The 15338-nt window shown below is 44.5% G+C and overlaps 2 protein-coding genes across 2 annotated transcripts in view; both read right to left on the reverse strand.

Moving 5' to 3' along the window:
* The window catches only part of TEAD4 (TEA domain transcription factor 4), an 86498-nt gene extending 85013 nt beyond the window's left edge, over positions 1–1485 (reverse strand). Inside the window, 1 exon segment of the mRNA XM_034760728.1 lies at positions 1476–1485. Coding sequence (XP_034616619.1) covers positions 1476–1485 — 10 coding nt within the window.
* A 1823-nt stretch (positions 1486–3308) lies between these two features.
* The window catches only part of TULP3 (TUB like protein 3), a 39695-nt gene continuing 27665 nt past the window's right edge, over positions 3309–15338 (reverse strand). The window contains exons 7-11 of the mRNA XM_034760851.1: positions 14839–14951; positions 14330–14444; positions 10812–10910; positions 7092–7263; positions 3309–6581 (exon numbers count right to left, since the gene is read on the reverse strand). Of these exons, the coding sequence (XP_034616742.1) occupies positions 6448–6581; positions 7092–7263; positions 10812–10910; positions 14330–14444; positions 14839–14951 (633 nt within the window). The 3' untranslated portion in view covers positions 3309–6447. The remainder of the gene's footprint in view (positions 6582–7091; positions 7264–10811; positions 10911–14329; positions 14445–14838; positions 14952–15338) is intronic.

Genomic DNA, 15338 nt, shown 5'->3' on the forward strand with positions numbered 1-15338 from the left:
TCCACCCTGATTGAATTGGCCCTGTCAACACTGGTTCTCCACTTGGGAAGTAACTCCCTGCTCTCCATGTGTCAGTATATAATGCCTGCATCTGTAACTTTCACTCTATGCATCCGAAGAAGTGAGGTTTTTACTCACGAAAGCTTATGCCCAAATAAATCTGTTAATCTTTAAGATGCCACCAGACTCCTTGTTGTTTTTGTAGATACAGACTAACACGGCTACCCGATACCTGATTACTTTTCTTTGTAATTAGATACAATTAAAATTTTTATTTTAATTTTCTCTTAGAATGCAGAGAGGCCACATACATTTTCTAAGTCATACAATTTTAGGTAATATCCATGTACATAAAGATATGACTGGTTATTTAAAATAAACCATGTATTCTGTGTGGTGTTATTCTACACAATAAACTCAAGTGTGTGTTGCAGTTTTCCTTTAAATGTATACCTGTAATGAGCCCATTTAGCCACTGTGGGTCTCTGCTAACCCACATGAGGATTAAAAGCTGATGTTTAATGTGCAGTACTACTGTGAAAAATGACTTTGTAAAAATGGCATCTTATTACTCATTACATCTGCTTCCTATGTGTACTGAAGGTCAGATCTGCTGACTTTGTGGCTAATGTACATTTTCTCTCCTGTTCCCCCTACAGAGTCAACACAGCTCAGAAAGGGAGCTGAATTTTATTCCTTCCTGTGAATCATCAGCAGAATTGTTCACCAAATTCTAGTCACTTACAGTTGCAGAACCGCACTGAAATGAATGGGCTTGCACCTGTATCACTAAGGGTAGAATTTGGCCTGTAGAACCTTTAGTAGTGGAGATGATCTGCAAGGAAAGAACTTGACAGAGCATGCAAATGGAGTTTGCTTGGGGTGGTCAGAAGTAGTGGAATCTTTTTTCTGTTAACTGAACAGATTTGATATACAGCTATTGACAGACAAATATGGAACTCATTTTTAGGAATCTCTTTTCAGAGTAAAACTGCACTCTAAGGGTACGTCTATACTTACCTCTGGGTCCGGCAGTAAGCAATCCATCTTCTGGGATCGATCCTGGAAGTGCTCGCCGTCAATGCCGGTACTCCTGCTTGGCGAGAGGAGTACGCGGAGTCGATGGGGGAGTCTGCCTGCCGCGTGTGGACCCGCGGTAAGTTCTAACTAAGATACTTCGACTTCAGCTACATGAATAACGTAGCTGAAGTTGCGTATCTTAGTTCGAAGTGGGGGGTTAGTGTGGACCAGCCCTAAGGGTAATTCTAGTTCTCTTTTATAAATGGGGATCTCAATTCAAGTTAAGAAAATCATTCTTTGTTCACATTTGTTTTGTTGTAGCTTAGTTCAGTGGTTCTCTCTTTTTAAACCATCACTTTACTTTTATCAAAGCAAATGAGATCAGATCCCACCTTCAAGTCTAGTGGAAACAACATTCATTCATATATATCAACTGCCAATTAAATGCTTTTTACCTTGACACATTTTAGCAAAAAGGATGAGCTTCTTTCTGGCCACAGAGCTTATCTAGGTGTGGAAAGATTTACCCAAACTGAAACAGGAAAATGACTTCTGAGTCCCAGCAGGGGAACAAGAACTCCATGGAGACCAGGACAAGAGAACAGAATGGGGAAACAGGGACTGTAGACTGAAAATGCTGGAAGACACAAGGACAAGAACTCCTGAGAAGCCTCTGACCTTTAGCCTGTTCTCACCTATATGGTAAAGCTGACCTCTATTACTTGAGCTAAATAAGTAATTGATAGTAGTAAGTAGTAGTAGGCTGTTATCCTCCATGTAGATCAGCCACTAGAGGAGGATACAACAAATACTACACCAGTAGCCCACACCCATGCCCAGTTCTATTCTAGCTCTGGAAGGGAGTGGGATGTAGTGGTTACAGACAGCACTCAAGCCCATAGGTTTGACACATTCCTTCAGAAAAGCAGTGTGGATGAGATTTGGGTATGCTGTTTTAGACAGGGCTCTATCCCCAGCTCTGACTGCCGTGACCTCCTGCAAACTCCCAGCACTCCATCTGTGAAAAGGGTGGTGTGGGGGAATAGTTCCTTGCCTTCTTTGTTATTCTTTTCCAGTAACAATAGCTGTGAAGTGCACAGAGCTATTAATACCACTAAGTAGTAGAAGAACATGTTGGGTGGGGTGTGCTTTGTCATAATAGAGTCTGAGTCTACTCCTATTGATATCAACACTTCAATGCAAACAGGATTGAGCCATAAAAGAATAAGAAATGAATACTCCTGCCTTTGATGTGTATCAGTTGGAGACCTCACAGCACCTTGGAGCTGCTACATTCTGAGTCCCGCTATGAGGATTCACACTGGACTGTAGCATTTGCTTCCTGTACCCAGCCTGTTCTTGAGAGTTTTCTGGATGTTGTGTTTGGTGTGGGAGCGAGAGTGTGATATTACTGCAGACAACCCAGTGCTGTAGCGATAGCAACTGTCTGCTGCAGATCTCTGAGACAGACACAGAGAGTAGAATAGAGCTAAGATGAAAGTGTAGTGCTTGCACCCTGTATCCATTCTGGCCAAGCTAGAGGGAAATGGACATGATTGTTCAACCTGCATTCAGAACAGGGGCCTGCAAAGTTAGATCTCCCCTACCTCAAGTTTTAAGTCACTGGAACAAGGACATTTCCTCTCAGTGAGGCAGACACTTACTTCTCTTCATATCACCCCAGTAAAAACACCCTCAGCTCAGTACTGCCCCCTTTACCTCACACTATTTCAATCCTGGTCCAGAATTGCACCATGTGATACTTGGACAACAGGAGGGGCTTAGAGCAAGTGACTAGGGTGACCAGTCAGCAAATGTGAAAAATTGGGACAGGGAAAAAGACCCAAAAATCGGGACTGTCCCTATAAAGTCGGGACATCTGGTCACCTTACAAGTGACCAGGCCTGGGTAAATATTTCCAATGTACCCCCCTCAGCAGCCCATAACATTTGAGAGAGAAGGGGTGTGAGGAGCAGGAGAATCAAGGGGAGGGGAGTGAACAAATAGACAGCAAGCAGCTCCTAGTGGTGCAGAAGGGAAATTGGTAGTACTTGTGTTTCCAAGGCAATTCTCATACTTCTAAATATTTGTAAAACCAGCATGGAGGAGAAGTGGGGGAGACAAATGAGGAGAGAATGATACAGAAAGAAGAGAAATGGAGTGGAGGGAGACAGTAAGAAAAAGAGGGGTAGCCAAAGCAGGAGAGACAGAGGTATCAGAGCTGACAGCAAACACCATATGCAGCAAAAATCCTACAGGACAAGATAAGAACAATTCAGAGTTTAGGGTTTTGTTGTTTGTTTTTGGTTTTTATAAATTATTTTATTTTCATTAGAGTACAAAAGTTATAAATACAATTCATATAGAACAATATTTGACCAAAAAGCACTGGACGTTTCTGCAGAGCAAAAAAAGCTTGGAAGCAACAGGAAGCACACAAAGCCAGCCTCTCACTCATCTAGGTGGACCTTTGGCACACAGAGCAGCAACAGAGTGGGTGAAGAACACAAAAAGAACAGAGAGTACGGCAGAGTACTGAAGCCTCCAATATATAAAATATGTCTGAAAGCATCTGAGAAGAGGTAAATGCCCACCTCCTGCATTGCTATTGCCTGTTCAAACGGCAACAAAAAACAGACCCATGCTTCTGTCCACATTAGGGCTGACCCCAAGATATCCAGAGTCACATTTCAATGTGATAGAGCGTACCATTTCCCTGAACAGTGTGCACTGGGACTTTTGTCTGAAAATCTGGCTTTTAGTTTGACCCCACAGACAGCTGATGGGACTGTTTCATAGCACAATGGTATCACCCTTTTTAGAAAAATTCCCTGCTGGATGGTATCAAGAGAAACCATGCTAGGACTTGCTAGCAATAACCTGTGCTTTAACACAGTTGTGGCTAACACACTTTAATGCTAGTGATGACAAGGTCATTGTGTACAATCCCTTTAAAAAAACAACCTCAAAAACTGAGACAAAAGAAAGAGTTTCAATACTAGAAGGTAAGTGAAGGGTCACATGCCCACAGTATAGAAAGCACCTCAGAAGAGACAAGAAATTCGGTCATCTGTCTGTGCAACTTGATGAGGAAACCTAAAGAATCACAGGCACTAACTTAGCCATGATCAATTAAGCTCACCCATGGGTTTACCACCTTGAATAGTTTGAGAGAGCTCTTGCTGACTGACCCAGTTGGAGAGATGAACCAGGGAGTTGCAGGGTAGCTTGCTAAGCACAAGGAAACTTTTTCTGGACTAGCAATTAATGCAATGCCTACAAGTAACCCCAAGCGAACATAAACTAATTTTCTACATCTGTCCTAGTTACAAAGTAATTGTGACAGCGGCATTAGGAACTGGTTTCTTGGCTTTTCTAGGTAGATACAGGAAGTGCAGAGCAGTCAGTTGGGAGCACACGAGAACACAAGTGGGAGATGCCATCAAATCCTGACAAGCGGGAAGTGCATGAAGACACAAAAGAGGTACCTGGCGCAAACTCTCTTTGCTGATTGCTATGCTGATGAGATTGCTTTGAATGCAATGGCACCTCAGCCAGTGTAGCTTGGGAACTTGTGAGATAAGCATTTTTTAGAACTGGAGCTATCAGCAACAATTCACCATTTACAATTAAATACAGAGATTACATGTGACTATGATTGAAGCGTTTTTTCTGGCATCAGAAAATGTTTACACAAAGTTTGATGTTTTGGAAAATTAAACAACAAGATAATATTCACCAATAGCGAGACTTATGTGACATATAATGCAAAGACTGTGACACAATGATGAAAATCTGGTTGCTGGGGGCATCCAGATAGGACTTGTGGGCTGCCAATGACCTTTAAAAACAGATCAGTACATGCAAAAAAGGGGACACCCACAGTTTGCTTAACAGAGGGACAAATGAGCAATTAACTGTACATAATGAATGTGAAAGGAAAGATTCTGACAGCTGTACATAAAGAATATGAAATGGACAGGATGGTAGCTGCCCTCTTTTTTAATATACAGCAGATGTGCAGCCCATGTATAGGTCTCAATATGCAGTGCTCCAATTTGATGCAAGTTGAGGCCGGTGGATCAAGGAGGATTGCATGCTGGGACTTGTGGTCTCCACTGACTGCAACCCAGAATTAAAGATGAGGGCTGCTACAGGACATGTTATGGAGCCCGATGAGCAGTACTTTGGCCACTCTTGTTGCAATATTCTTCTTTCCTTGTGCCTTGGAAAATGTCTATAATCTTATTTTTGGTTAAACTCATATTCAGATTAAATGATTATATAAAACTGACTGAACTGGTCATGATTTGAGATATCTATGGTTATTATACCACATGCAATTGGAATCAGCCATTCAGACTGCTGCAGGAGAGGCTCTTATTTGCTGAGAAAAAAGTTAAACAAAACAAAGAAAAGCTTCAGACATCAGTTTATTCCTAAAATGCAGCAAACTTTATTCATAAAAGAAATTAAAAAAAAATGTTTCTGATTGACTGACCTATAGAATCTAGTATTTAAGGCAATTAGAATGCTGCATTTCAGGAATAGTCAATGGCATGCCTTTCTCAGCCAGTTTCTGTCAGGTCCAATGATCCATTCAATTTCACTTTTAGAGCTGTTAGGAATAAAAGAAACAGTGATGGTCATAATATAAATATTGCTTACTTAGAAGTGACCATAGGAGCTTTTCTCACAACCCTAATGATGGGGGATCTTTATTTGGTAAAAGGGTTGTCACAGGATAATGAGCAGCAGAACAATTAACAGGAACTGGGATCCATCAGCCTTGAAAGAGAATTATCCTGCAGAGTAAAAGGGTGGCTATAGAGGCATGGGGCTTGCTCCTATTCTTTGTTCATTGACCACTGCTTACAGTTGCACAGGGACATCAGGCGTGTACTCTCTTCTTTCTCTGAACTTTGCCTTAGGAGAGTTATTCTGCGGGGTAAGAGATGGCACAAACTGTACCTCTTCTTCCTTCTCTAAACGAATCTTAATATACGCTGCATGAGCACAGGAGCGTTGTGAGATCCAAGGTGCCTAGGCACTAAAGCGCTATTAATCTGATCCCCACTGCAGGAATTCCTAGTCACAGTGATGCTTAGCTGCTAAGGAGCAGGATTAGCTCTCACACCATCTCCCATCAAGATTCTCAATGCAGCATTAATACTGATAACAAAGACATCACACATTATCCTTGCCTTCCCCCGGTGCACATGCAGCGATCTCCCTTCCAAAAAGGGCCATGGTCCCTATCAGCTACTGTAAAGCCCCCAAATCTACTATTTGCTTCTTGTTAAGGCCACAGATATCTGGCCTCCAGTTCCCTTTTTGTCCCCAGGATACTTCTCATGATTCCACCCAGAACTCATCTACAAGGTGCAGGGATGGGAGCAAGTTCCACGTCCAAGTCCGCTGTCTCCATCATTCACATGCCAATTTGCTGTCAAAGCTGGAGAGTCCAATGGCAAAGGCCTGGAGGGCACACAGGGGGTAATTATAGTCCAGAGTGAACACGTCTTCTGCTACACGACCAAACTGCATCACAATGTAGTCAGCTAGGGAGGCAGAGAGAGGGGGTCAGAGACCAACTAATTCACAAAGAGAGAGGTAAGAGGAGAAAGAGTGAAACAGTTCCAAATACACCTGACTGGAGAGACTATCCCATCTTCTCCTCCTTACCAGAGTGGCTCAGAATCTGCTTTTCTACAACAACAGTCCTGCTGACTTCTTTTACAGAGCAATCCCATACCTATGCTTTGGCTGGGACAGCAATCCCATATTACTCTTCTCTCCATCTTCAGCAGAAGGCCTGCATTCGCCTCTCCTCTGATGCAGCTATCCTGTCATCCCCTCCACCTCTAGAGTGAAGGGGAGGTCCCATATCATTCCAAATGTCCCAAGATCCTCTGGACTATATCCCCCATCCCGTTCTTGCCCATCCCATATCCCTTGTGTAGAGCAGTGTTCCCATATTTCCCCAGCCCTAATGAAACAATGCTCTTTTCTTCACTAGAGTGGCAGCCCCACATCTCCCCCCCCACCCCGACACAACCCTTAGCTCTTACGGTCATTCTCATGGACAATCTGGAAGTTCTTCACCGAGGCCTGAGTGACTCTCCCATGGAAATTCAAGACGTACGACTGAGTGTCATCATTCCAGACTGGAGCCTTGTTGTGCAGCTCAATCAGGTTTTCCAGGTTTTTATTTTGCCATTTTGATAGCAAACTCTCATGTTCCTGCTCAAGAGAAAAATTATACTTGGGAGGGTCCACTTTTAGTCACTGCTTCCCTCAGGTTGTGTTTACTCTGCAACCTGAGTCCCCCTGATCTAGTGAACAGTGAACTCAACCCTGCTGAAATAAGATCCTGCAGGAGATATTTCCATACTCTCCCAGTCCTGAGGTTCTCTCTCCTGCTGGGCCCATGCAATCCTAACCAGGGGACACAGTGAGAGCACCTTCTGCACCCGCTCTCAATGTACTGGCACGAGTCTATTTCTAACCCCCTGGGAGCCTTTTCCTCCAGTACCAAACCTCCAATTCCCACCTTGTAACCTTCAAAGGAAAAAGAAATAACCAGGATATCTTTAACTCCCTGATGCAAGAAGTTGGGATGTTGTAGAGGGAAATTCAAAGCCTGCAGTGGGCTACAAAGTATGTATGGATTAAAGTGCTTTCCCCCCATTCTACCCGGTTTAGGTATAGGTACACAAACACATGGAAATGTGAAGGGGGGGTAAAACAGCACGTTCACTACATCTGAGAAGAACAGTAAATTGGGAGGAACTGCAAACAGTTGTGAGGACAAAGTGGCAAGGACAAGTGACAAAATGAACTTCAACCTTAAAAAATAAAAGCTATTAAAATTGAGAAAAACTATCCAAACTGAAGTTATTCCATCGAGGGAGATGCTTGGAAAGCAGTTGTTTGGGGAGGTTTGAGTGATTAATTTATTTATGGTAAAAATCTGAGTAGGATGTAGTGAGCTGTCTGTTGCTTTTTGGGTTTGTTTGTTTGTTTTTTAAATAGGTTTACTAATTAATTGTATCTCTGATTTTATTTGTTTCTCTAAGGATGCCCATAGGACTTTGGGAATGGGCATCAACAAATTACATTTAGAAATGGCAGTGGGGCCATCATTTAGAGAAGAACAGTCACTGCTTATTCAGAGGCATCATGTCACAGACCAGGTAGATGATGATGAATCTATATGGGCTAAATTTGTGGCTGGTATTTGAGCAAAGCCACAGATAGCCACTCCTGAACCCTATATCCCACGTAAGGGGCCAGCCTTGATTGCAGTCCCTATGCTCTCCTGAGCACTATGGGCCTCTCTTAGGGCTGGTCTACACAACAGGGGTGGGGAGGGGAACTCGATCTAAGATACGCAGCTTCAGCTATGTAAATAGCGTAGCTAAAGTCGAAGTATCTTAGATCAAATTACCTCGGGTCCTCACAGCGTGGGATTGACGGCCGCGGCTCCCCGTCGACTCCGCTACTGCCTCTCGCTCTGGTGGAGTTCCGGAGTCGACAGGGAGCGTGTTCGGGGATCGATTTATCGTGTCTAGACGAGACATGCTACATCGATCCCCGATAGATCGATTACTATCCGCCAATCCGGTGGGTAGTGAAGACATACCCTTAGACTCAGATTTTAAGGCCAATAAAATGGATAGGGAAAAGAGACTGGGCAATGGACTGGATCCCCCCCTACTGCACTATCTAGTGCAGTGAGTCTCAAACTTTTTTACTGGCAACCCCTTTCACACAGCAAGCCTCTGAGTGCGACCCCCCTAATAAATTAAACACACTTAAATATATTTAACACCACTGTAAATGTTGGAGCCAAGCAGGGTTTAGGGTGGAGGTTGACAGCTCGTGACCCCTCATGTAATAACCTCATGACCCTCTGAGGAGTTCTGACCCCCAGTTTGAGAACCCCTGATCTAGTGGATGCATATTGCATTCTCCTAAGGGATGATGAATCAACTGTGATCTCCAAGAGCTCAATCAGGCATAGTGACCTCCTGAGATATAATGACTCTCATAGCCCACACTGGGGTGGTTGGCTCTATATCGCCTCCTAGTAAGGGCTGTGCCTTGGCACATCTGGTCCTATATATTTCTAGTGAGACCACATCTGGAATATTGTATTCAGTTCAGGGCATTTAATTACAAGAAAACTACTGACAAATTGGAATGAGTTCAGCAAAGTGGAAAAAAAAAAAAACAGTTAGAGTTAGATAAATGGACTTATGCCCTCTCTCCATTGATATGGTTGTTTCTCTCCATGCTTCACTCTTGACTGTTTTGCCTCTCTCTCTCTCATCACAACGTCTTCTCAGGCAGAACCCAGCCTTGGCTCACCCTCGGCCCCAACATCCACTTCTTCTGCGCCTGCTCGGGCTCTTGCGCTGTGGAGCGTGTCTAGCAGAAATCCTATGACCAGGACCGCTTCCTCCACTACATATTTGTTCACTCCTCCTTTCGTTCTGCCATCTTCCTAGAGAAATAACTCTGCTTCTCCAACTTAACTGAATCCCATGCCTGCAATCCCAGCCTCCTTTTCACCAGCTCTGAGTCAAATCCCCTCCTCTTGCCCCCGGGATATGTCTAAGTCTTGCAGATTCTTTCTGCATAACATCTTTAACATACGGTCTTTCCTATCCATCCACACAGCTACAACACTCGTTCAGGCTCTCATCATCTCAGGTGTCTATTGCTGCAACATCCTTTTCTTGGGCATAACAAATGCAGTCTTGCTCCGCTCATATCCAGTCAGAATGCTGCATTTTCCTGGCCTCTTGCTTTGACCATGTCATTCCTCTCTTTACATCCCTCCACTTCTCTATCACATCAAACATAAGATTCTTACTTGGCTTCACTGTCAAGGCCCTTTATAGCCTATACCCACTCTATTTAGCTCTCATTCGCTATCTAAATGTCAACTCCCATCTCTGATTGGCCCATGATGTCAGCCTTCATCACCCACTTGTTAAAATTTTCCAACAGCACCTTCATGCTTTCTTCATGTTGCCCCTCATGCTTGGGAGGCCCTCCCTGTAGAGACCTGCAAAGCGATCTGATTATCCTTGTTTGAATCCTTCTTTAAAACTCTCCTTTTCTAGGATTCCTGAAAAAAACAACAACTGGACAATAGCTAGGCTGCTGGTGTGCTGAGACCACTGCCCGTCACACTGACCAATATTGACTCATTGTTTTCTTGTGCTTCTTTCTCTGTCTGCATCCACCTGTTGTCTCTTGAATTATTCTTAGAATGTAAAGTCTTTAGGCCAGGGACCGTCTTTTTGTTCTGTGTTTGTACAGCACCTATCACAATGGAGTCCAGCCATGACTAGGGCTCCTACGCACTACAGGAATAAAAAAAAAGAGCTAAATATGGTCCGCCTGGCTAAACGACAAGTAAGGAGAGAGGCAAAATTTAGAGAGTTGCACAAGGGCTACAAGGAAGAAGAAATACGCTGAAATTAAGAAAATGACATTTTAAGCTGAATATCAAGAAAAGTTTACCAATCATGAGGCCTATCAGATCAACCAGTTTCCCAAGGGCAATGGTGGAATCCTATTACGGGAGTAATTTAAAAGTGGTTTGGAAAAGCACAGTTTAGTGAAGAATCCCATGCTAACTTCCAGATGGGATAGTTGGGACCCAACAGGTCTTTTCCCTCTAATTTCTATGATTGCCAATAATGGACATTTGGATCTCTAAGATATTAAAACTTCCTTCCTTGCGCCATTAGAATCTGACCCAGTTCCAAACTTACATTTCGTGGTCTGATTGGAATCCGCTTGTGGTTCATGTTCATCCCTGGAATGATCACGGACATCTTCCTGGGGCCCTTGAATCCTAGGACATTGGTTTCCTAAAAGATAAGGAAATAAGTTCTTTTCAACACTACCTCATCCAGGAGAGAAGATAATGAGATTGACCTTTAATACCCTGTGTACCCTGGAATCAGAAACATGCCAGCTATATCTGTATTTAAACACTGTTGCAATCAGCATTGTTTCCTTGACTATTAGTGATACAATTCTTTTTCTCCTCCAAAACCACATTAACCAAACAGTACTATAGATAATCTTCCAAATATAACCTAAAGCATGGTTTTATTACACAATTTGGCTAGTGTCATTCTCGGACAATAAATGTGGTTCATATTGTTGAGGGGAAATGTGCTAGATCCCTGCTAGCAACAGAGATATAAACACAATTATAGATAGCATAACTCTGACTGCATCTGTACTTTGTCAATTCTCCAGGGACCTTATAGTCTAAATGGACAATCTATTTAATTCTCCTTAGCTTTTGATTTATTTTTAAGGCTATATTTAGTAGTTTCTCCCAAACTGTGACCTTGTAGAGAAGATAAAAGAAACTCATGGGGGATCTGGAGTCAGCATATGGCTTAGCTTTCATCCTAAAACAAACAAGTCTACTCCAAAGTGCAGCAGGGAATGCCACATATCTTCGCTGCCCTACAGGTGGAGTAAGAGGAAGTTACTTACCTGTAACTGGAGGTTCTTCAACATGTGTGGTCCCTATATGTATTCCAGTGTGGGTTATGCATGCGCATCATGCGCCTGGAGTCGGAGAATTTGAAAGTAGTGTCCATTGGTCTGTTCATGTGCCCCAGTTCACCTTGTGTTCCTGACCAAGATGATAAAGGGCAGGGAGGACCAACTGCCTCTTCAGTGCCTTCTCCACCGCGAATCAGATAAGATCCAAAGCAGAGGGGAAGAACAGCGGGTAGTGGAATACACAGAGGTACCACACATCTCAAAGAACTTCCACTTACAGGTAAGTAACCTCCTCTTCTTCTTTGAGTGATGGTCCTTTGTATTCCACTGAGGGTGACAGACAAGCAGTACTTAAGCAAGAGGAGGGTGCAAGGATGAGGATGGCAGGGATGAGCGGCGAACAGCTATCCCAAATGAGGCATCAGTAGCCAAGTCTTATATCAGGGAACAACGTCTTGCAAACATGTGAACAGAGCTCCATGTGGCCACCTTGGTACGTCCTATAGAGACGCTACAGTCATGGCTTGGGCTCTCATTGAGTGCTCGGATACCTCCAAAGAAGCGGGGAGGTTAGAGAGCTTATAGCAGTGTAGACTGCATCCCAAAATCCATTTGGAAATTCTCTGGGTGGAGTCAGGTGGTGACTCCCTAGCAGAGCAGATAGATTCCCAAGGTGGGCACTAGTGCCAGGGTCCCCAATATGGCCAGTAGGAGGGGTCAACAGCTCATGGCGGCGGTCCCCATGGTATGAGGTACCAATGACTGAGCCAGGTGAGGCATTGGTTGGTTCTAGGGTTTTGTGGGTCTCCTGGGGTGTGGTTCCTCTCATGGTTCCGAGTCTCTTGAGGAGGAAAGGGAAGACTCATGTTCCAATGGCGATAACATCGTTGCTGAGGGGAAGGTGCACATTGTGTATGGTGGGGGTGATAAACTCCATCCTGCCAGCAGGTCTCTGGAAGGCAACATACACTCTCTGGAAATAGAAAGTCCCAATGGGGGAGGGGATTCAGGATCTGGGGGAGGGAAAATGTCATGTGGTGTGGCCACGGCTCTGGACCTCCCTGGTTTAATAGGCACCTTTCTGTTTGGGCCACAAGTGCCAGTGATGAGTATGGTATCTGGTGGTGGTCTACATTCACCAGTGCCAGAAGGTTTTGGTGTCTTATGAAGAGCTGGGGATGATGGTACTGATGAAGCGTGGTGTGCAGCTGGTGAAGCCCTATGTTTCATGGCTTTCTTATCATGTCTATAGGACTGGGGATGTATGACATCCTCCTGGGCTGAGTCGGTGGGTTTGCTCGTAGGCACGTCCAGTATCTTTGGAACGGACTTAGAGGAAGACTTAGCCCAATTCTTATGGGAGTGCTTCCTGATCTCCCAACTAAGCCCCACTTTGGGGTTTGTGAGGGTGGATCCTCTGGCACCGGAGTTGGACTTTACAGCAGGAAGCACACTTCTTGCTGATTCAGGATGATGTACAGGGGGGATTCCCCAGCCTGGATTTGATTGAGGCCTCATGGCCATTTCCATGGGGTACTTACGGAGGTGAAAAGCCTGTCCTTCTCGGGTGCGGCTTGGGAAGGACTGACAAATACTGTACCAATCTGCAATGTGAGCCTGTCCCAAGTAGTAGAGGCAGTGTTGGGGGTCATCACTGATGGAGAAGGATTGCGGGCAGGAGGTGCAGAGTTTGAAGCCTGGAGTTCTGGGCACAGTCAGGTACCCAAATAGCATATGGGGGAGAATGGAGGGGACCCCTGTAGCCTAATCTATTTCTAAAACTATTAAAACGATCAAAACTACAAACTATTTACAGCTAACACTATTGTTTTTCAGAAACGACATCAGAGCTGAAGACACTAAGTTTCTGACCTGGACCACGCGGCAATGAGAAGGAACTGAAGAGGCAGTCGGTCCGCCCTGCGGTTGAGAGCATGAGGTGAACTGAGGCACATGCGTGGACCAACAGACACTGCTTTCAAATTCTCTGACTCTGGGTGCATGGTGCACATGTGTAACCCACAGTGGAATACAATAGGGACCATTACTTGAAGAAGAAACAGACTTTCTTGGTCCTCTAGTCACGAACTGTTTAATGCCTTCAACCAAAAAATAAAATCTATCTCAAAGGCTATTTCAATTTTATTCCAGCAAGATGGCTTCTTAGAGTTCCTAACACATATGATAAAAATCAGGTATAACATTAATATTAGTTATATAGCTTCCCCTAACATTGATCTAAGTTATGCAACTTCAGCTATGTGAACAATGTAGCTGAAGTCGACGTACTTAGATCTACTCACCGCGCTGAGTCGACTGCCGCTGCTCCCCGTCAACTCTGCCTGCGCCTCTTGTGGTGGTGGAGTACAGGAGTTGATGGGAGAGTGCTCGGGGGTCGATTTATTGCATCTAGACTAGACGCGATAAATCGATCGCTGCCCGCCAATCTGGCAGGTAGTGTAGACATATCCTATGACTCATCTGAAAGTCCTCCAGCATCCAATACCCCTTATAGTTATCCTGTTGTACTGCTACAGTACTGATGCAGAATTAAGAAAACTTGCTGCGGAATCACTAACATCCCGAAGCACCCAGAGTTTTCCCTGCAGGGATCCAATCCAAATACTGACCCAGCTTGGCTTGAAAGTCCTGATGAGACCACAGCCAAAGTGGCTGTAACTGAAGGATGCCTCCCATCCCCAACACCTGGGTTTAAGTGATTCAGGAGCTTGGGGAAGGGGAAAAAAAAATAAAAGGAACTTACGTAACAAATGGCTGCGAGCTCCTGTCGGGTATGGGCCTTTTCTACTAGCCCTTGTGCCTTGCCTGGGCTAACTCCATGATCATAGACAGTAAATTTTGTTCCCATAAGGTTGGACCTAGAATCAGGAAACAGAGTCAGTGAGATGTTCTATGTGACATAATTAGACTGTGTCAGCCTCTCCTGACATTCCCATCTGGGGTTTCCCATCAGCAGCGCAATAAACAGCTCTAAAGAAAGTATCTGTTACACTGAGCCCCTAACTTGACCTGGAAAAACGTCAAGCCAGGACTCCTCACATAAATGGCCACAGTCACCTCTCTGAAAGAGATACTGGTACCAAAGGGACAGCCAGGGGTGAACCAAGAGAGGGTGAGGTCACACTCCCCATGGAGTTGCACTTGATTGCTGCCCTTGGCTCTGACTCTGCAAGCCAGGAACTCCAACCTCTCTTGCAGTACATGAACACAGAGACTGTGCACCGGTCGATGGCTTTTATCTGTGACTCTCACCTGAGTTTTCCAATGAAACTTTCCCCTTCCCGGGATAAATCTGTTGGGTCAATTGAAATGAGATAATTGGATGTTTTGCTCTTTTTCCGTTTTCTTCCTGCAAGAAGGAACGTCTGGAAACACAAAACTTTGGTCATGACAGGAAGCTCTGGAAGAGCCCAGAGGCACAGCACTACTTTCAACCTCCATCCCACTGTCCCTATCACCATTCCCCTGCCCATTAATTCCCACCCACTTTGGCAGACCCCTTCTTGCTAGCCCTATGCCACTTCCATACCACTGACCTTTCTCTTCAGCCCATGAGCAAACAGCCCCATATCTCAGCTCTCTTTAGCCCACCCAATGGCTCAGGTTTTAAGCACCTTTCCTTCCTAAATTTTACCAGATACTCATCTCTCCGCTCTTCTTTTACTCCTGCTTTAGCTCACCTTCTTTATACTATTGCTTCCACACCTCCCAGTTGCTGCCTTCGTACCCTGCCAGATAGAGATGTGCACCCC

The sequence above is a fragment of the Trachemys scripta genome, chromosome 1 (genome assembly GCF_013100865.1).
Source record: "Trachemys scripta elegans isolate TJP31775 chromosome 1, CAS_Tse_1.0, whole genome shotgun sequence".
Classification (NCBI taxonomy): Eukaryota; Metazoa; Chordata; order Testudines; family Emydidae; genus Trachemys; species Trachemys scripta.